This window comes from Mastigoproctus giganteus, chromosome 2 (genome assembly GCF_048544385.1).
Source record: "Mastigoproctus giganteus isolate SK-2022 chromosome 2, ASM4854438v1, whole genome shotgun sequence".
NCBI classification, from domain to species: Eukaryota; Metazoa; Arthropoda; class Arachnida; order Uropygi; family Thelyphonidae; genus Mastigoproctus; species Mastigoproctus giganteus.
The window spans coordinates 238,959,201-238,981,000 of NC_143576.1; the positions used below are offsets into that span (position 1 = coordinate 238,959,201).

General features: G+C 38.4%; 1 protein-coding gene across 1 annotated transcript in view; it reads left to right on the forward strand.

The window, feature by feature from the left end:
• Window positions 1–21,800, forward strand: part of LOC150090288 (F-box/LRR-repeat protein 5-like) — a 204,433-nt gene that overhangs the window by 106,959 nt on the left and 75,674 nt on the right. The window contains exon 8 of the mRNA XM_090369064.1: window positions 6,703–7,299. Within this exon, the coding sequence (XP_090225190.1) occupies window positions 6,703–7,299 (597 nt within the window). The remainder of the gene's footprint in view (window positions 1–6,702; window positions 7,300–21,800) is intronic.

Below are 21,800 nucleotides of genomic sequence, written 5' to 3' on the forward strand. Positions count from 1 at the left end.
CACCTCTATCAGATCACCTCGCTGGTGCCTAGTCTCCAGACACTGTAATTTGCAAAACTTAAGCCTTTCCTCGTAAGAGCACCCCTTTGTTCCATTCACTAATCTTGTTGCCCTTCTCTGTACTCGTTCCAGCAGCTCTACATCCTTCTTGAAATGAGGCCTCCAGACCTGTATACAGTACTCTAGGTGTGGCCTGACCATTGCCTTGTACAATGGAATAATCACCTCCTTATCCCTGCTGGAAAAATTCCTGTTTTCCGAGCAGTGCAGACAGGCTGCCAGAGTAGGTTGTGTGTCTTGTCAGTGATATACAGGAATTTTGCAAGCAGGGATAAGGAGGTGATTATTCCCTTGTATAAGGCAATGGTCTTTTTTTTTTGTTAGTTGTTGGCGCATCAGCTTCTGTAGCCATATTGCACCTCCCAAGGTTTTTGCATTTTCTACTCTGATCCAAGCCCGAGCGGGATTCGAACCCGCGACCTTTGGGTTGCCAGGCAGGCACTTTACCCGCCCGGCTAGCCTGGCCAGCAAGACAATGGTGAGGCCACACCTTAAGTACTACATACAAGTCTGGAAGCCTCATTTTAGGAAGGATGTAGAGTTGCTAGAATGAGTACAGAGAAGGACAACAAGACTGGTGAGGGAAACGAAGGGGTGCTCTTATAAAGAAAGGCTTAAGTTCTCTGCAAATTGCAGCTTCTGGAGACTAGGCACCTGCAAGACAATCTGATTGAGTCTTATAATGGGGAATTTTAATTTCCCAGATATTGACTGAAATTTGTGGGTTGGTCACTCACACACTAGCAAGACTTTTGTGGATTTATTGGATGATTGTTTTCTAAATCAGCATTTTCGGGAGGCAACTAGAGGGAGCAATACTCCTGATTTGATTATCAGTAGTGATTCTTCATGCATTAAGAATCTGCAGATACAGGAACCACTAGGTGGCAGTGATCACAGTGTGCTGAAGTAGGATTTACTCAAGGAGGTAACTACCATCAGGGGTAAAGGAAAGGGCTATTGCTTTCGTAAAGGCGACTACAATGGTCTGAGACAGTATTTAAATTCTATACGGTGGGACCAACTGATGACGTTACCAACAGCAAATTCAAAATGGGAAGCATTCAAGGAATTTATCTTGGAAACTACTATGCTTTACATACCAACTAAGAAATATTGTTCACGGTTTAGGCGTAAATCGATGTCAGATGAACTAATGAGACATGTGGCAGAGGACAAAAATGCATGGGATACATATAAATTAACATGTGACACAGAGGCCTATGATAGATATAAGTTGATCTGTAACCAAGTTACAAAGGAGGTTAGGCAGGCGAAGGCAGATTACGAGAAATCTTTGGCAAGGGATGCAAAGAAAAACAGCAAGGAGTTCTTTACTTATGTAAAATCTAGAAGGAAGGGAATGAATCAGATTGGTCCACTTGATATCGATGGTTCAACTGTTCATGATCCTGCTCTGGTTGCTAACAAACTAAATCAATATTTTGCATCTACATTCACACATGAGGAGTTATTCAGGAAGGGGAATGCCATAGATAAAGTAAACACTGGCAGTGAGCTAGATGATCTTGTAATAATTGAGAGTAAAGTGGAGGAGAAATTGTTGAAGATAAATACAAGAAAGGCACCTGGGGTGGATGGGATCTATCCAGTTATATTAAAGGATGCAGCAAAGGAAGTAAGCAATCCATTAGCCATAATTATGAGAGCTTCCTTGGACTCAGGGGAGGTACCCACAGACTGGAGATGTGCAAATGTAACCCCAATTCACAAAGGAGGATCAAAGGCTGATCACAAGTAATTATAGACCTGTGAGTTTAACTTCTGTTCCAGGAAAATTAATGGAAGCACTGGTTAAAGAAGCACTGCAGGATCATCTTCAGAAGAATTCAGTTATAGCTCAGACACAGCATGGTTTTGTGAAGGGAAGGTCTTCCCTGACCATGATTGTAGTCACAAAATTTGATTGTTTGGTGTAGTCACACAAGAATTGGATGCAGGGAATAACTTTGATATTATATATTTGGATCTTAGAAAGGCTTTTGATACTGTTGCACATGGGAGACTGCTGCACAAATTGGAGCAGTGTGGAATTGGTGGCAAATTGTTGCTATGGATAAAGGGATGGTTGAGTGGCAGAAGACAGAGACTGGTAATTAATGTACACTGCTCATCGTGGACTGATGTTATTAGTGGAGTCCCTCAGGGTTCATTGTTGTTTTCTGTATTTATAAATAATATTGATGATGGTATATCAAGCTTAATGTCCAAGCTTGCAAACAATACAAAGGTTGGCAGGGTTGTTAAAGATGCTACTGATGCTATGCTGCTGCTGCAACAGGATCTGGAATGGGTGAGCAGATGGGCTGAGAGGTGGCAAATGAAGTTTAACATTGACAAATGTGAAGTACTACATATGGGAAACAGCAACCGCAGAGCAACGTATCAACTCTGTGGTACTACACTGACAGTGGCAGAGAATGAAAAGGACCTGGGGGTAATTGTGCAGGCAGATATGAAGTTCTCTGAGCAATGCAGACAGGCTGCAAGAGTAGCTCATGGTGTCTTATCAATGATATACAGGAATTTTTCTAGCAGGGATAGGGAGGTGATTATTCCCTTGTATAAGGCAATGGTCAGGCCGCACCTTGAGTACTGTATACAGGTCTGGAGGCCCAATTTCAAGAAGGATGTAGAGCTGCTGGAACGAGTGCAGAGAAGGTCAACAAGGTTAGTGAATGGAACGAAGGGTTGCTCTTACAAAGAAAGGCTTAAGGTTTGCAAATTACAGTGTCTGGAGACTTGGCACCGGCGAGGTAATCCGATAGAGGTGTACAAAGCCTTGAATGGTTTGAGCATGCTCAGTGCTGATGGTATACTGCCTCTTGCTCAGAATAATCACTTGAGAGGGCATAAATTCAAATTGAGGAAAGACAGATGTAGGATAGATGTGTGGAAATTTGCCTTTAGCCAGCGGGAAGTTGGTTGGTGGAACAGACTTCCATCCCTTGTTGTGGAAGTTGATAGCCTAAATAAATTTAAGGCTCAGCTGGACAGGTATTTCGGAAGAACGGAGGTGAAGTGGAAGGGTTTTTTTTTTTTTGTTTTTGGCTGATGCTGCATAAGCTTGCTTTCTTGCATCATATGCCTCTATTAATGCTAATAAGGCCTTGAATGGATGGAGCAGGCTCAATTCTGATAGAATTCTTCCTCTTGTTCAGATTACAAACTTGAGGAGGCATAGATTCAAACTGAGGAAAGACAGTTGTAGAATAGATGTGTGGAAATTTGCCTTTTGCCAGCGGGTAGTTGATTGCTGGAATAAATTTCCAGCAATCTATTGTTGTAGAAGTTGATAGCTTAAATAAATTCAAGGCAGAACTTGATAAACAATTGAAGTGAATTTGATCAGTGAAGTGGGAAGGGGTTCTTTTTTTTTTTTTTTTTTTTTTTTTTTTGGATGATGCTGTATAAGCTTGCTTTCTTGCATCATGTACTTCTGTTAATGCTAAAATGAGCCACTTGCATGTTCATGTGTTTGCTTATTGAAGGATGAGCACGGCATAAATACATGTGATACTTAATAGCCAATAGCAAATGAAAAAAAGCACATTATATAGTCCTTTATTGAACATTTTGAATTTTTTTTGTCTTGTGGTTTGTACTGGCATCTAATTTTTTGCATGTTATCCTCTTTTACAGTGTCTAGCTGTATGCTAAATTTCAAGGGGAAGGGGTTCAACACAATGTTGATAAAGGTTTCCTAGCAAGTTGCATTCAATGTCTGCCATGTTTAGATTATTGCTGACATTGCTACTCATAATTTGATCATTAAATACATATTTTCATGCTATAATATCTTGTAAATCTGAATTATTTTTAAAATTCTTATTTTATTTTTGATACTTATTATAATTCTAAATGCCATAATTTAACTCTCTCTCTCAAATGTACACATATGGTTTCTCTTCCCCCCCCCCCAAAGAAAAAATTTGAATAAATAAATAAATGATACATGAGCATTGCTTGCTCATGTTGTTCTGAAGCACCTTTACTGCTCCTCCCACTATACTCAAAATACTTTCAGAGTTATTGGATATAAATGTTTCGCATAAATGTATAAATAAGTAGCAAGTTTTAATATCTTAAGTTTGAGTTTTAAGTTTTATGGTTATTATTTTAAATAATAATAATACTTTAAAAAATCCATAGTGTTAGCACAGTAGACAGGTCTTTGCAAATAATATTACAAATATTAATCACAAAAAAGAGGGAGGGGGACTTATTCCACGTATCAAGTGTCCCCCTGATGGGGTAAGAACAGCCCTGGTTGAATATCTACACAGTTGCGAAACATATAATATAGAAGTACAAGATAATGCATGGTTTACTGAATTTTTTTATAAAAAACTCAATCATGTAAGGTATTAAAATCTATAGTACTTATAGTGCATGTATGGGTCGTAGGTTGTGAAGACAGAATATACTAGTTGAATTTCTGTAGATTGTAATTTTCAGGAAATACAACGGATGGTTGTTCCAGAAAACAGTTGTAGAAAGAATAAATAAAGTAGAGGAAAAGTTGGTTCTGTGAGATTGGAGCTGGACACTCAATGGATGCTGATTCTATATGGACACCCATATATACACTGATGAGCCGAAAATTTATGACCACCTACCTAATATGATGTTTATCCTCCACATGCAGCCAAAACAGCTCGTACCCGGTGAGGCATGGATGCTACAAGATTTCTAAATGTGTCTTGTGGTATCTGGTACCAACATGTAATTGGCTGATCCTTTAACTCCTGTAAGGTCCATGGTTGAGACACCACAGATCAAAGTTGCTGTTCCAACACAAACCACAGATCCTTGGTGGGATTGAGGTCTGGGGAATTTGGAGGCCAGGGCAATACCTGGAATTCTTCATGTTCCGCAAACCAGTTTCAAACAATCTGGGTGGTGTGGCATGGTGCATTATCCAGCTGAAAGATGACACCACCAGAGGGGAAGACTGTTGCCACGAAAGGGTGTACCTGGTCAGCAATGATGTTTAGGTAGGTGGTAGACATCAGAGTGCCCAACACATGGATGACTGGACCCAGTGTATCCCAGCAGAACATCACCCAAATCATGACACCACCACCATCGGCTTGTTTTCATCTCTGGTGCTTCCAGGCGCCATCATTTCTCCAGGGAAACGACGCACACATATACCCGGCCGTCCACATGGTGCAATAGGAAATGTGATTCCTCAGACCAGACGACCTTCTTCCAATCACTCAAAGGTCCAGTTTCGATGCTCACATGCCCATTGTAGGCCCTGTCTGCCGGTGAACCGTGGTTAGCATGGGCGCTCAGAGCAATTTGTGGCTATGCAGCCCTATTTTCAGCAGGGTTCAATGTACTGTGTGTTGTTACACATTACTCCCATCACCAGCATTCCAATTACCGGCGAGTTGCACCACAGTCGCCCTTCTGTTGCCAAGTACCATCTGGGAGAGCCTTCGCTCACCTTGAGCATCGATGAGCCATGGTCATCCAACACCTCGCCGGCGGTTTGTGGGTTCCCCCTTCTCGGACCACTTTCGGTAGGTACCAACCATGACTGACCGTGAGCATCCCACCAGCTGTGCCGTTTCGGATATGCTCTGACCCAGTCGTCTGGCCATTACAATTTGGCCTTTGTCAAACTCTTAAGTCTGCTGCCTTTCCCATCCGAAGAACAAGAGTAACACTGATTAACAGAGCTCAGTATCAGGTGTTTTTTATACCGTGTCCCGACCCATGCACACGCCTTAGTTAACCTGCAGTTGCATAATGACTCGCTGGTCATAATGGTTTGGCTCATCGGTGTAGTTGTCATCCAGGATGTAGCACATGTTCAGACTAGTTTGGAAGAGTGGGAGAATTGCAGATGCTAATTCAAAAGTATTCATGGAAATATCTATAGAAAAGGAGCAGAAACTGAACAGTTAGGAGACACAGTGGAGAAACCTTTTAAGAGAGAAGTCATTAATTAACCTGACTACCCTCTTTTGAATGGAGTCTAGAAGCTTGAAAGAGATTTTGGATGTATCCTCCCAGATTCAGGAACAGTATGCCAGGTAGTGTGAATCTGAGATTTGTACAGAGTGAGCAATTTTTAGAAGAAAACTAATGGCGAAAGCGAAACAGAGGTTTCACTTCCAGCATAGATTTTGATATAAAGGATGCAATATTGATGATGTGCTTATGCCAAGGGAGATTAGAAGTTAGGGTAATTCCTAGTAGAGATATCTGACCTTATCTAGAAATCTGACGGTTATAGAAAATGAGCAAAGGATTTCTATGATCATACAGCCTCTGCTGTATTAAATATTGGTAAATAAATTGAGTACTTGATATAACAGCAAACTACTACCTACAGATGGATATTAAAAACGTGGGGCCACTTAAACATAGGGGCTGTGGAATTTTAATGTGGCAAGTACAATGTGTTCAGACAGGACAGGAAGGTAGGATTGATGAGGTGGATTTTTTTTTTTTTGCTGTTGCTATATAAGCATACATCACTTGCCACTATTAATTCTACACAAATTACAACACTATAAATATGCAACAGTATCTAACGATGATAACAATACTTAGTTTCAATACTGCAGTTTCATTTATAATTTATAAAAATTTCTTTCTTTCCAGTTTAAAAGACTCTGGAACTTGTCTTAACATAAGGCATTTGGATCTGTCTGGTTGTAGTGCATTCACCGATCTTGGACTTTTTCGCCTTGCGGAAACTTTAACTGCTTTACCCTTAAATCCAGTCTGTTTTTCTGAAGTGGATTACTGTCCACAGATAAGACGATATCATCGCAGTGCCTCGCTTGTTACCAGTACATTTTCAGACATTTGTGCATCAGAAGATGACAGCAGCAACATACTAGTCAGGAACAATGATTGCTTTTATGAAATAGAAGATAGTGAGACTATTGTAAAAAGGACCAGGTCCTTTTCATTAAGCTGCTGTTCTGAGGAGCAGTGTTATGGTTCTAAATGTGAATGGAGTACTGACATTCTTCTTTGCAAATTAGCTAGACTTTGTGGGGAGTGTCCTGCAGCAAATAGTGGTACTTGTTGTCAAATGAGGAACACTTTTCCCAGTAATGAATTAAGCTGGGAAAAATTTAGGACATTTGGCAATTCTGTAAACTCCAATAATGACTTAAACAACTTAAAGACTTGTGACCTGAAATTCCTGAGCTTGTCTGGTTGTTACATGGTTACAGATGATGGGTTAAGGTAAGTACAATTTATTACATTTAACAGGATCAATATTAGGAATTTTAGAAAAAGAAAATAAGTAATTAATTTTTCTGATCTAGAAATGAAGCATTGTTCACAATTCACATTTTCTCAATTTATTCTTTCCTTTTCTTGTTTTTAAGTATTTTTGTGCAGTTAAGAACATGTATGTAATTAGTTAATTGCAATTAGGAGCAACAACCATCCTCTTAAAGTAATCAGAAATATGCTCTCTCTCTCTCAAATGTGAACTGTTTTTACAATTAAAAGTTATACTTTTAAACAAACAAACAAATAAATGATGAGAGCATATGCATGTTTTGTGATCATAGTTTATAACAGCATCAAAGGGAACAGCCTGAAATTCTAGCTTTTGTCATTTCTAGTCAGTTATAACATTTGTTAGTTGAGTATCATGATTGAACACCTTAAAATGTTCTACCTTTTGAGTACATATTTGTTTTGACTTCTTGTTTGAGTGCAATTCATAGCATATTAATTAACAATTACAAATTTGTGAAAACTGAATATCATTAGTTTGATTCATTAATTTTTTTTCTTTTCTGAAGAATTAATGTAGAAACATATTTTTAGCACCTTCACATTCAAATAAATTATTTATAGTATAGCATCAGTTCATTTTCATCCTGTTTCAGCAGAGCATGTTCAGTACCTTCAAAAATGTTCTTTTGATGATTTCACCACAAAAGACATGATCTTCAGAATGGCATAGGTATTAAATTACAGCAGATAATATGATTTACTGACATAAGATATAAGTTGATTAAATAATTGCAGTTCACATTGTATTTTCTCTCGCCACTAACTTCTTTTATTAATTGTTTAGTCAGCGTTCAGTTAAAAGCGTCAGCTCATTTTGGATAAAGTGGTAGTGCTTCTGGAAACATCATTTAGTGTAGTAACACTGTTTTGAATAACAGTATACTCCTCTTTGAGGCACCTCCGTAGCCAGGTGGGAAGGAGCAGCCGTGAGTAGCACACGCTTCTTGATTAGACCGGGGTTCGAGCCCATCACCACCAAATACGGAGAATGCGGAAAGGTCAGGGAATGACCACCGCATATCCCGGAGCAATATGGCCTTAGTTGCTAATGCTCCTAAAAAAAAAACCAAATAACAATAACTCCTCTTTGAAAGCTAGCTACTTATGAAAGAAAACTAAAATTGTTTAAAAAAAAAAAAAATTGTGTTTTGGGTTTAGAATAGTAATAAGGAATCAGTGCAGTTCCACCTTTCTACATAAATTCATGTTAATTTTTGTTATACTGCTAACATAGCAAAGTGGTCAGGAGCGAGAGTGCTGTGGCACATGCTCTTTCAGTTGATTGTGGTTCAAGCCTGTGACAGCTAAATACAATTAATGATTCTATTCATGATTTTACTGTAAACTCCTGTGATCTGGTGGTCGTACTAGAGTATAAACAAACTTTTTTTTTTATATAAGTAAGGCAAGAACAAACTCATCTTTTTAAAATGTTATCATTACAGTGTTCCCAAATTAAAGATGAAATGTAGAAATGCTGAAATTATAGTAATAGTTCTTGAAGTACTCTGTTAGCTATCAAGTTGCCAGGATATTAATCAACCTATACAAAGTACTTGTTTAAGGTGTGATCAGAAAGTTAGAAAGTTCAGGGATTGAACTAATATTTGTGGTAAAGTTTACTAGCTATTCAAATTGATCTCCTTCAAAGTAGTCTCTTTGACACTGTATACACAGATTCAAATTCTTCTGCAACTTCTAGAAGCATTTCTCATAGTTTTTTCTTTTGAAATGTCTAATAGCTCCTGTGTCATGTTCTGCATAATTTCAGATGTTGCACATCTGTAACTCTTCATGGGGGCTTTAAGTTGGGAAATAAAATATCACAGGAAGCTAAATTCAGTGAGTGGCTAATGAGAGATCACGGTGATGGAGTGCTTCACAAGAAATCCTTGAATGGAAAGTGCAGGGTGTGCAGGGACAGGGACATTGTCATGATGCAAACACCAATCCCCAAAGTCTACTTTTCTGAACCTTTTCTCTGAACAGCTTGTGCAATCAGGTATGTGTTTAGCAGTATTCTGGGTTCACTGTTTCACCACAGAGGACAAATTTGCAATGAACAGTGCTCTTATGAATCAAAATATATGATAAGCATATAATCTTCACATTTGATTGAGATGGTCTTGCTTTTTTTGGCCTTGGAGAAGATTGATTCTTCCATTAAGAAGACTGGCTCTTTGTTTCTAGGTCATAGCCTTGCACAAAGTGAGGGTCAGCAACATGTTGACAAAGTTATTTACTTAAAAGAACTTGCCACTCTGTGATCAGTGAGGATGTGACAAAAAACTTTTCCGAAACACATCACATTCCCAAATCTTATGTTAAAATTGATTGATATGACCCATAAGAAATACTGATTTCTCTGGCAACTTCCCATATAGTTAAACTTTGATCACTTCTAATCAGATCATGAACACAAGAGATTGAATCAATCGTTTTTGAATTTTTTGAAGAGTGGCTAGTGTGAAAATCATCTTTGGTGGCAAAGCAGTCTCTCTTTAAACTTAGTGAACTACTTTCCAGATATTGACTGAAACTAATGGGTTGCTCACTCGTGCACTAGCCAGACTTTTATGGATTGCTTTAATGACTGTTTTCTACAGCAGCATGTTAGAGGCAACAAGAAGAAGAAGCAATACTCTAGATCTTGCTATCTGCAGTGATTATTCATGCATTAGGAATCTGCAGGTAAAAGATCCACTGGGTGGCAGTGATCACAGTGTACTTATGTGGAATTTAATTAAAGACATAACTGCTCTCAAGTGTAGAGGGAAAAGCTTTTCTTAAGGGTGACTATAGTGTTCTCAGACAGTTTTTAAATTCTGTACAGTGGTACCAACTGATGACGTTACAAACAACAAATTCTAAATTAGAAGTATTCAGGGAAGTAATCAGAGAAGCTACTAGGCTTTTCATACCACCAAAGAAATACTGTTCAAGGCTTAGACCTAAATGGATGTCAGATGAAATATTGAGACATGTGGCAGAGAAGAAAGGTGCGTGGGATGCATATAAAATATCAGGTGATACAGAAGCCTATGGTAGATATAAATTACTCTGTAATCAAGTCACAAAGGAGGTTAGGCAAGCTAAAGGCATATTATGAGAAGTCTCTGGCAAAGAATATAAAGAAAAACAGCAAAGTTTTCTATGCATATATTAACAGTAGAAGGAAGGGGTTGAATCACATTGGGCTCCACTTGATGTCTATGGGTTAATTGTTGATGCCCCTTCTCAAGTTGCTGACAAATTGAATAGGTATTTTGCATTTACATTCACATGTGAGGAATTCTTTAGAGAAGGGGATGGCAGAGGTTTATCAAACTCTAACGAGAAACTAAATGGCTTTGTAATAACTGAAAGGAAAGTGGAGGAGAAATTGCTGACGTTAAACATAAGGCACCTGGAGTGGACGGAATCTATCCAATTATATTAAGGATGACAGCAAAGGAGGTAAGCAAATCCTTAGCCATAATTATGAGAGAATCGCTGGATTTAGGGGAGGCTGCTATGGACTGGAGATGTGTGAATGTATCCCTAATTCATAAAGGGGAATCAAGATAAGAGTAATTACAGACCTATTAGCTTAACGTCTATTCCAGGGGAAATAATGGAATCACTGGTTAAAAAAGTAAGATACAGTAATATAATAAACATGCCTGTCCAGATTGAGGGACCATCTGAAGAGGCATGCAGTTATACTGCAGCCACAGCATGGATTTGGCAGTCTTGTCAACCAATCTGATAGATTACTATGATGTAGTGACCAAGCAACTGGATGCAAAAAATAATTTTGACATGTACTTGGATTTCAAGAAGACTTTTAATACTGTTGCACATAAAAGATTGCTGTACAAACTGGAGCAATGTGGCATTAAAAGCAAGTTACTGCTATGATAAAGGGATGGTTAAATGGAAGAAGACAGAATGATTATCAATGAGCATTTCTCTATGTGGACTAATGTTATTAGTGGGGTTCCCCAGGTTTCAGTGCTGGGCCCATTGTTATTTTCAATATTTATCAGTGATATTGACAAAGGTATATCAGGCTTAATGTTTAAGTTTACAGATGATACAAATGTTGGTAGGGCGGTTAATGACATTCATCAGTATTATTATTGTGGATTATTGCGAACACAGAGCGAAACAGAGACAGAATAAATAATGACAAGTTTAATGTTAATTGGAAACATACATATATTAAATTAGATACATACAAAAACTTCCGGTTAGTTTGTTAACCTTCATCAGTCAAACTGACAGTTAAGAGTGTGGAACATGAAGGCGTGTACTGCCAGTCATGTATGTGAGTTGCGTGATTTGGTGGTTAATTGTTGGATGTTGAAGCCTGTGGCTGTAACGCATGTGAAGGTTGCCAACGTTTGTCATTCATCAAAATGGTTGCTTCAATGATAGGGTGGACACGACATCCACTGCTTCTGTTGACCGAGGTATTAGAGCATGTGATTTCAATGACTCCAACCAGCCGTGTCGCCAGTAGTGGCGGGACCTATCTACAATCACGACATCGCTGTGTGGGTCAATGTCGTGATGGGTTGACCAAAACATGATCTATGTCCGCTAAGTGGATGGCTCTTTCATGTTCCGAAAGACGTTGTCTGAGCCGTCTCCCAGTTTCCCCAACATAGCAACTAGTACAGTCATGGCAAGAGATGCGGTAGACTAGACCACTTTGTGGCAAGGTGGGAACTGGTGTTTTCACTTTAGAGATGAGGAATCGTAACTTTCTGCCTGGGAGTTGTACACATTTTATCCCATGTGATTTTAGGATCCTAGAAACCTGTTGTGATAGGTTTGGGTAGTATGGAATAAAGGCGCTCATGGTTGAGTCATTACCTTGGATGTTCCTGTTGGTCGCTACATGGTCATGTGTCTGTAGGTCACACCTGTCAAGGGTATTGGTGGCTATCCTACCAATACCCTTGACAATCATCAGGGTGAGCTGCTGCAACAAGATCTTGGAAAATTGTGTCAATGGGCTGAGAAATGGCAGTTGAAGTTTAACATTGGCAAATCCCATAGTAACTTACCAGTTATGTGGTACTAGCATTAGCATTAGTAGAGGCATATGATGCAAGAAAGCAAGCTTATTCATCATCAGCCAAAAAAAAAAAAAAACACGCCACTCCCATTTCACCCCTCCGTTCGTTCGAAATACCTGTCCAGTTGAGCCTTAAATTTGTTTAGGCTATCAGCTTCAACAACAAGTGATGGAAGTCGGTTCCACCAACCAACCACCCGCTGGCCAAAGACAAATTTCCGCACATCTATCCGACATCCATCCTTCCTCAATTTGAATTTATACCCTCTGAGGTGATTATTCTGAGCAAGATGAAGAATCCCATTGGCATTGAGCATGCTCAAACCATTCAAACCCTTATACACCTCTATCAGATCACCTCGCCGGTGCCTAGTCTCCAGACTCTGTAATTTGCAAAACTTAAGCTCTTTCTTCGTAAGAGCAACCCTTTGTTCCATTCACTAATCTTGTTGCCCTTCTCTGTACCCGTTCCAGCAGCTCTACATCCTTCTTGAAATGAGGCCTCCAGACCTGTATACAGTAATCTAGGTGTGGCCTGACCATTGCCTTATACAAGGGAATAATCACCTCCTTATCCCTGCTAGAAAAATTCCTATATATAATTGACAAGACACCATGAGCTACTCTTGCAGTTCGTCTGCACTGCTCAGAGAATCTGCCTGCACAATTACCCCCAGGTCCTTTTCATTCTCCACCACTGTCAGTGTAGTACCGCAGAGTTGATACGTTGCTCTGTGGTTACTGTTTCCCATATGTAGTACTTTACATTTGCCAATGTTAAACTTCATTTGCCACCTCTCAGCCCATCTGTTCAACCTTTCCAGATCCTGTTGCAGCAGCATAGTGTCAGTAGTGTCCTTAACAACCCTGCCAACCTTTGTATCATCTGCAAACTTGGACATTAAACTTGATATACCATCATCAATATCATTCATAAACACCGAAAACAACAACAACGGACCCAACACTGAACCCTGAGGAACTCCACTAATAACATTAATCCACGTTGAGCAGTGTCCATTGATTACCACTCTCTGTCTTCTGCCACTCAACCATCCCCTTATCCATAGCAGCAATTTGCCTCCAATGCCACACTGCTCCAATTTGTGCAGCAGTCTTCCATGTGCAACAGTATCAAAAGCCTTTCTAAGATCCAAATATATAATATCAAAGTTATTCCCTGCATCCAGTTCTTTTGTGACTACATCATAGTATCCAATCAAATTGGTCAGGCAAGACCTGCCCTTAACAAAACCATGCTGCATCTGAGCTATAACTGAATTCTTGTCTAGATGATCCTGCAGTGCTTCTTTAACCAGTGCCTCCATTAATTTTCCTGGAACAGAAGTTAAACTCACAGGTCTATAATTACTTGTGTCAGCCTTTGATCCTCCTTTGTGAATTGGGGTTACATTTGCACATCTCCAGTCTATGGGTACCTCCCCTGAGTCCAAAGAAGCTCTCATAATTATGGCAAGGGGTTTGCTTACTTCCTTCGCTGCCTCCTTTAATATAACTGGATAGATCCCATCCACCCCAGGTGCCTTTTTTAGGTTTATCATCAACAATATCTCCTCCACTTTCCCCTCAGTTATTACAAAATCATCTAGCTCACTGCCAATTTTACTTTACCTACATCATTCTCCTTCCTGAATAACTCCTCATGCGTGAATGTAGATGCAAAATACTCGTTTAGATTGTTAGCCACCTGAGCAGGATCCTCAACTGTTGAACCATCAATATCCAGTGGACCAATCTGATTCATCCCTTTCCTTCTTGAGTTTAAATATGTAAAGAACTCTTTTCTGTTTTTCTTTGCATCCTTTGCCAAGGATTTTTCATAGTCTGCCTTTGCCTGCCTAATCTCCTTTGTGACTTGGTTACAGACCAACTTATATCTATCATAGGCTTCCATGTCACCCATTAATTTGTATGTATTTCATGCATTTTTCTTCTCTGCCACATGTCTCATTAGTTCATCTGACAACCATTTAGGCCTAAACCTTGAACAATATTTCTTAGCTGGTATGTAAAGCCTGCTAGCTTCCGAGATTAGTTCCTTGAATGCTTCCCATTTTGAGTTTGCTGCTGGTAACATCATCAGTTGGTCCCACTGTATAGAATTTAAATACTGTCTCAGACCATCATAGTCGCCTTTACGAAAACAAAAACCCTTCCCTTTACCTCTGATGGTAGTTACCTCCTTGAGTAAATCCCACTTCAACACACTGTGATCACTGCCACCTAGTGGTTCATTTATCTGCAGATTCTTAATGCATTGAATGACTACTGATAATCAGATCAAGAGTATTGCTCCCTCTTGTTGCTGCACGAACATGCTGATGTAGAAAACAATCATCCAATAAATCCACAAAAGCCCTGCTAGTGCGTGAGTAACCAATCTACAAATTCCAGTCAATAACTGGGAAATTAAAATACCCCATTATAAGACTCTCTGATTTACTGGCCCACTCTATTTCCCTGTACAATATCTTATTATACTCATCAGAGTCATTAGGCCTATAGCACACTCCTACTCTCAATTTTGATTTCCCTATGCTTATGTCACACCAAACTGACTCGACACTGCCCTGTATATCGATGTCGACTGGCTTCACTTCCTTGGATTTTATGTGTTTCTTAACTAATAGCATAACCCCTCCTCCTCTCCTGTCCTGTCTATCCTTTCTATACACATTGTATTCCCCAAATTCCAGTTCCGCATTCCTTATATCTGTGTGACACCACGTCTCTGATATCCCAACAATATCTGCCTTTGATGTTTTGAGCAATACCTCAAATTCATTAAATTTATTTACCAAACTCCTAGCATTGGTGTACACGCAGGTATACATGCACCTGTTTCTATTCTTGGCTACCCTAACACAACCCATGTGTTTACTTGTACCGCAATGACACCCAGCAGTCTCTGAAATATCCTGCATCTTGTTTTTCAGGCTTCTGCTCATTTCAATAGAAGCAGTGCAAGAATCACTTCCACCTCTGCCAGCGGCTACTGTTAATGTATTAGTCCTTGTATCCCCCCCAACTAGCAGTTTTCCTACCCTCCTAACATTGCCTCGACAGCATCAGCAAAAATTCTTGCACCCTTTCTATTTAAGTGTATCCCATCCCTGTAGAAGCAATCCCTCCTGTTAACAAGTACAGTCCAGGCTGAAAAAAATTCTACTCCTTGAGCCTTGCACAATCTCTCCAGGGCCGAATTGATCGACAAGGCTCTCATCATATACTCCCTCCTATCATGTCTGGGCAGAATTGCAGACACTTTCAAATTCAAATTCATTTCATTATCCACTACTCTCAGGGTAGTGGATAATGAAAAAGACCTGAGGATAATTGTGCAGTCAGACATGAAATTGTCTGAGCAATGCAGACATGATACTATAACAGCTAATGGGATTTTGTCAGTGATATACAGAAAGTTTTCTAACAGAGATAAGAGTTGATTATCCCTTTGTATAAGGCCATGGTTAGGCACATCTTGTACTGAATGCATATCTGGAGACCTCACTTTGGAAAGAATGTAGATTTGCTGTAATGGGTGCAGAGAAGAGCAACCAGATGTGAAGGGAACAAAAGAGTCTTCTTACCAGTTCTGCCAGGTCTTATTCAGTTCTCCAAATTGCTGCGTCTCAAGGCACCTGCAGGGAGATCTGATTGGGGTGTTTAAAGCATTGAATGGTTTGAGTAAGCTGAATGTTAATGGTATTCTTCCACTTCCTGAGACTATTCAAGTTGAGGAAGGATGGTTGCAGGACAGATTAGCATTAGTAGAGGTATATGATGCAAGAGAGCAAGCTTATATAGCATCAGCCAAAAAAAAAATCCCTCCCCCTTTCACCCATCCATTCACTCAATGTTTGTCTAGTTCTGCCTTGAACTTATTTAAGTTGTTGATCTCCACTACAACAGATGTAAGTTTTTTCAAACTATCAACCACCCACTGGCTAAAGGCAAATTTCTGCACATCTATTCTACAATTGTCATTCCTCAATTTGAATTTATGTACCCTAAGATGAGTAATCTGAGCAAGAGGAAGAATCCCATCTGCATTGAGCTTGCTCAAACCATTCAAGGTCTTATACACCTCAATTAGATCACCTCACAAGTGTCTAGTGTCCAGAAGCTGCAATTTGCAGAACTTAAGCCTCTCTTGTAACAGCAATCCTTTGTTCCCCTTGCCAATCTTGTTGCCCTTCTCTGTACTTGTTCTCGATGTGCATAAGTATGCTTTTGGCTAGCAGGTGGTTGATTGTTGGAAAAGGCTTTCATCTGTTGTTGTGGAAGTGGATGGATTGAATAAATTCAATGAAGAAATAGGCAGATTTTTAGAGATTACTGATGGGTGAATTGTGTAGGTTTTTTTTTTTTTTTTTTGCTGATGCTATACAAGTTTACTTTCTTGCATAATTTGCCATTACTACTACTACCAAAAAGTTTTCAAACAGCACAGAATCTTTTTCTATAGCTGTTTTTAACATTTCTCTAATTCAGGGTTTCTCACCAGGGGTGAAAATTGGTTTTTGGTGGTGAAAAAATTGTGGGTATTACAATGGTTTGTTGCCCTCCAAAGTTCATCCCTATATGACAACATCTTATTCCTTAATATTTAATTTTTTTTTTCTTTTCTCCTGAGACAAGTGATTTTTAACATATAGGTATATTATATTAGGAGTGAGTGAGAAATTTTGATAAAAGGAAGATAGTGGGTGTGATTTAATTCAACCATCTTTGCTTTTCATAGGCATTAAATGCCTAAGTGCTTTCAGAGGTAATGTCTCCGCATTCAGTGGTGGGTGTATATTTATTTATTCTTTTGTTTCATTGGTCAATATATGAGGCATGGATGGGATAAGGAAATGTTTCAGTCTATTGTTTCTACTTTCTAAACGACAGTTAGTATTGATTTATTGTTTCCTTGTGGAAGTTGTTTATTTTTGATCCACAGTGCTTTTGTGAGTGACCTGGCTATGAGAGTTAAATAAAAATAGTTTATATTTTATTATTTAATTCTTTGTAATTATTCAACCGATCATCAATCATGTCAGGTGCTGAAAAGAAAACGTGTCGAACACTATCTGGATGAATATCTATCTAGCTTATGGTTTTATTGAAATCCCATTCGACTCAAGACAGCCTAATATGTGTTATGTGTAATAGTTCTTGAAAGATGGAATGATTGAGTCTTATAAAATTGCAGAAATCTTTACAAAAACTAGTAGTGCTCATACAGTTCTTGAGACTGTTATATGACCTGCATTAGAGACTGTAATTTCAACAGTGATGCATCAAAATCCTTCCAGTATTTTAAAAGCATTGCCATTGAGCAATGATTCAATTTGAAGATGAATCAATGAGATGTCAGATAACATCGAAGAGCAGCTAATTGACAAACTAAAAACGAGAAAATTTCTATTCAGATTGATGAATCCACAGTTATTGACAATAAGGCATTTCTAATGGCATACGTTTGTTATTTTGCTGATAATTTTAATCACCTCCTTATCCCTGCTAGGGATAAGGAGGTGATTATTCCCTTGTATAAGGCAGTGGTCAGGCCACACCTAGAGTACCGTATACAGATCTGGAGGCCTCATTTCAAGAAGGATGTAGAGCTGCTGGAACGAGTACAGAGAAGGGCAACAAGATTAGTGAATGGAACAAAGGGGTGCTCTTACGAAGAAAGGCTTAAGTTTTGCAAATTACAGTGTCTGGAGACTAGGCACCAGCGAGGTGATCTGATAGAGGTGTATAAAGCCTTGAATGGTTTGAGCATGCTCAGTGCTGATGGGATTCTTCCTCTCGCTCAGAATAATCACCTGAGAGGACATAAATTCAAATTGAGGAAAGACATGTAGGATAGACGTGCGGAAATTTGCCTTTAGCCAGCGGGTGGTTGGTTGGTGGAACAGACTTCCATCCCTTGTCGTGGAATTTGATAGCCTAAATAAGTTTAAGGCTCAGCTGGACAGGTATTTTGAATGAACAGAGGGGTGAAGTGGAAGTGGTTTCTTTTTTTTTTTTTTTTTTTATTTATTTTTTATTTTATTTTCTTTTTTTTTTTGGCTGATGCTGCATAAGCTTGCTTTCTTGCATCAAATGCCTCTACTAATGCTAATGCTAATGTTTGTAAAATCTATATAAACTGACTGTACTGGACCATCCATTTTTGCTATTGTAAAACTTGGTTTGATGAAACACAAGTACCATTGGAAATTTTGGTATCCTGTGCCACTGATGGTGCTACCTCCATGGTTGGAAGACATAAAGGTTTTATAGCCCACCCAAAGGAAGTATGTCCATGACATCATCTGGTTGCAAAAAATATTAGTTCAGTTCTTTATCAATCTCTAAGTATAGTTATTAAAACCATCAAAAAAATAAAGTTACATAGCAAATATGATTGCCTTTTCAGAAAATTTTGTATTAATAATGAAGAACAGTATGTGAGGCTTCTTTTACATACAGAAGTCAGATGGCCTTCTAAAGGAAACTCTCTAACAAGATTTGTAAACCTTTTTGATACGATAATTAGTTTTTTAGAAAGCAAAGGAGAGACAGATTTAACAAAGGAGATCAGCAAACACAAAAACAATGTATACTATATGGTTTGGATTTTTCAAAAACTTAATTAAGTATCACTTTAACTTCAAGGAAAATTAATTACGGTGATAGACTACAAACTCATTAAAAGCCTTCACTGAAAAATTGAAAATATTTTAAAGCTAAAATCTTTACGCCTTTGTGACGATTTGTATAGCGATGAAATGCAGCGATTCCATGACCATTATTGGCCTCGTGGTCCTCTGTCGATATGGGACATAATGATCAGTCTATTATATTGATATTTTGTTTTTCTTTTAGTAGTTCTTTTAACCCCTTTTTTTTGGTGATATTTCACGTTTTTCAGAACTGGTACCTTCTGTGGGGGTACCACTAAATCATATTATAATTGGCATTATTTTAAATTTTATATCAGTTTTATTAATTAGATTTAAAGCGCTAAATTATATAGGGGAATATCGGCTACTGTTTATGTCTTATTACCTTTACTTCCCCCTCCCTGTTTGGTTTATTTTATTTTACGTTAGTTATGTTAATTTTTTGCTCTACATTTTTGCCATACTACTGGCTTATGTTCTGTTTTATTTTGAATTATCGGATATATCTGGGCTTCATGTGAAGGATGTGCATTTTGCTGCCTCTAATGATAGCTTAATATTTATTTATTTATTTTCTTATTTTATATTAAACTTTTGTAAGTCATTATTTAAATATAAATCAGTGGTAGTAGTGGGTTGATATGCTAAATAAGCAGCGCCTGTGCCGCCATCTATTCCTTTCTTTCCTTTATATAAGCTGGCTAAGCCTACATTATGTCAGTGGTGTGGCTCTGATCTAGAGTGCTGTCTGCTCTATCAATTATTTCTCACTGCATAAGGACCACCGCCGTGCAAATCCTCTGCATTGGTGGAACAATCGGGGGAGGAACGGGTGGTTTGGTTTGGTTCTTCGATCTTTTCACCTTTGAGGCGATTTGTATAGCGATTGAAATGCAGCAATTCCATGACCATTATTGGCCTCGTGGTCCTCTGTCGATATGGGGCATAATGGTCAGTCTATTATATTGATATTTTGTTTTTCTTTTAGTAGTTCTTTTAACCCCCTTTTTTGGTGATATTTCACGTTTTTCAGAGTTGGTACCTTGTGGGGGGGGGGGGTACCGCTAAATCATATTATAATTGGCATTATTTTAAATTTTATATCAGTTTTATTAATTGGATTTAAAGCGCTAAATTATATAGGGGAATATCGGCTACTGTTTATGTCTTATTACCTTTACTTCCCCCTCCCTGTTTGGTTTATTTTATTTTACGTTAGTTATGTTAATTTTTTGCTCTACATTTTTGCCATACTACTGGCTTATGTTCTGTTTTATTTTGAATTATCGGATATATCTGGGCTTCATGTGAAGGATGTGCATTTTGCTGCCTCTAATGATAGCTTTATATTTATTTATTTATTTTCTTATTTTATATTAAACTTTTAAGTCATTATTTAAATATATATATATATACACATACATACATACATACATATACACAGGGCATACGGGCTAGAGGTATCCAAAAATACACACATATATCTCAGCATCTATGTATAAGGTGTATTAAAATAATTTTTTTGTTATACAGAGTAACTCACCAAGTTTTTATGAAGGTTAGTCAAGTTCAACATGGACACCTTTTGTAGCCCGACAGATGTCAAAACGATACTCGTGCTCTTGCCAAGTTTTTTCCAGCATCTGAGGCATTATTAGAGCAACAACTGCTTCAACAATATGCTATTTTCGCCTAGATCTCCGGATATGACTCCATTGGACTTTTTTTCGTGAGACTTTATTAAAGATTGCATGTACCAGAGAAAAGTTTCGGATTTGGTCGATTTGAAACAGCGTATTGTTGAAGAAGTTGCTCTAATAATGCCTTAGATGCTGGAAAACACTTGGTAAGAGCTCGAGTATCATTTAACATCTATCAAACTACAAAAGGTGCCCACATTACACCTTACTAACCTTCATAAAAACTTGGTGAGTTACTCTGTATAATAACAAAAAAATTATTTTAATACTCCTTATAGATGCTGAGATATATGTGTGCATTTTTGGATACCTCTAGCCCAGACACTCTGTATATAGAGTCAAACTAACTACCTATGGTAGTTAGTTCCAACAATCAGTTACTCTCTGGCTGAAAGAAAATTCACACATCTAACTGTAGCCATCCTTTTTCATTATATGTGCCCTTGTGTACATCTGAGAAAGAGTTAGAATTCCATCTTTGTTAAGTTTATGCAGTTCATTTAAAGCCTCAAGCATTTCACTCGGGTCTACTTGCAAATGCTTAGGTTCCAAAGGCTACAATTTGCAGTACTGAAGTCTTTTGTGGTAAATATACACCTTTATATTCTTGACTAATCAGGTTGCTGTTCTCTGAGATCCACATTTTTCCTAAAATTATGCCAAGAGATCCACATTTTTCTTAAAATGATGCCAGGATATGATCTAACTGTTGCCTTATACAATGGGATAATCACCTCCTTGTCCCTTCCTGTACATTGTTGACAACCCCATGAGCTGTTCTATCAGCTTGTCTGCACTGCTCAGAGAACTTCATAGCAGACTATACAAATACTTCTGAGTCACTTTTGTTCTCCACCACCTTGAGTATGTTAACACCTAATTGGTATATTATTCTAGGATTACTGCTGTCCGTATACAATACCTTTATCTTTAATTTTATTTATCTTTAACTCCATTTGGCATCTGTGATGGATTGGCACCTATAGC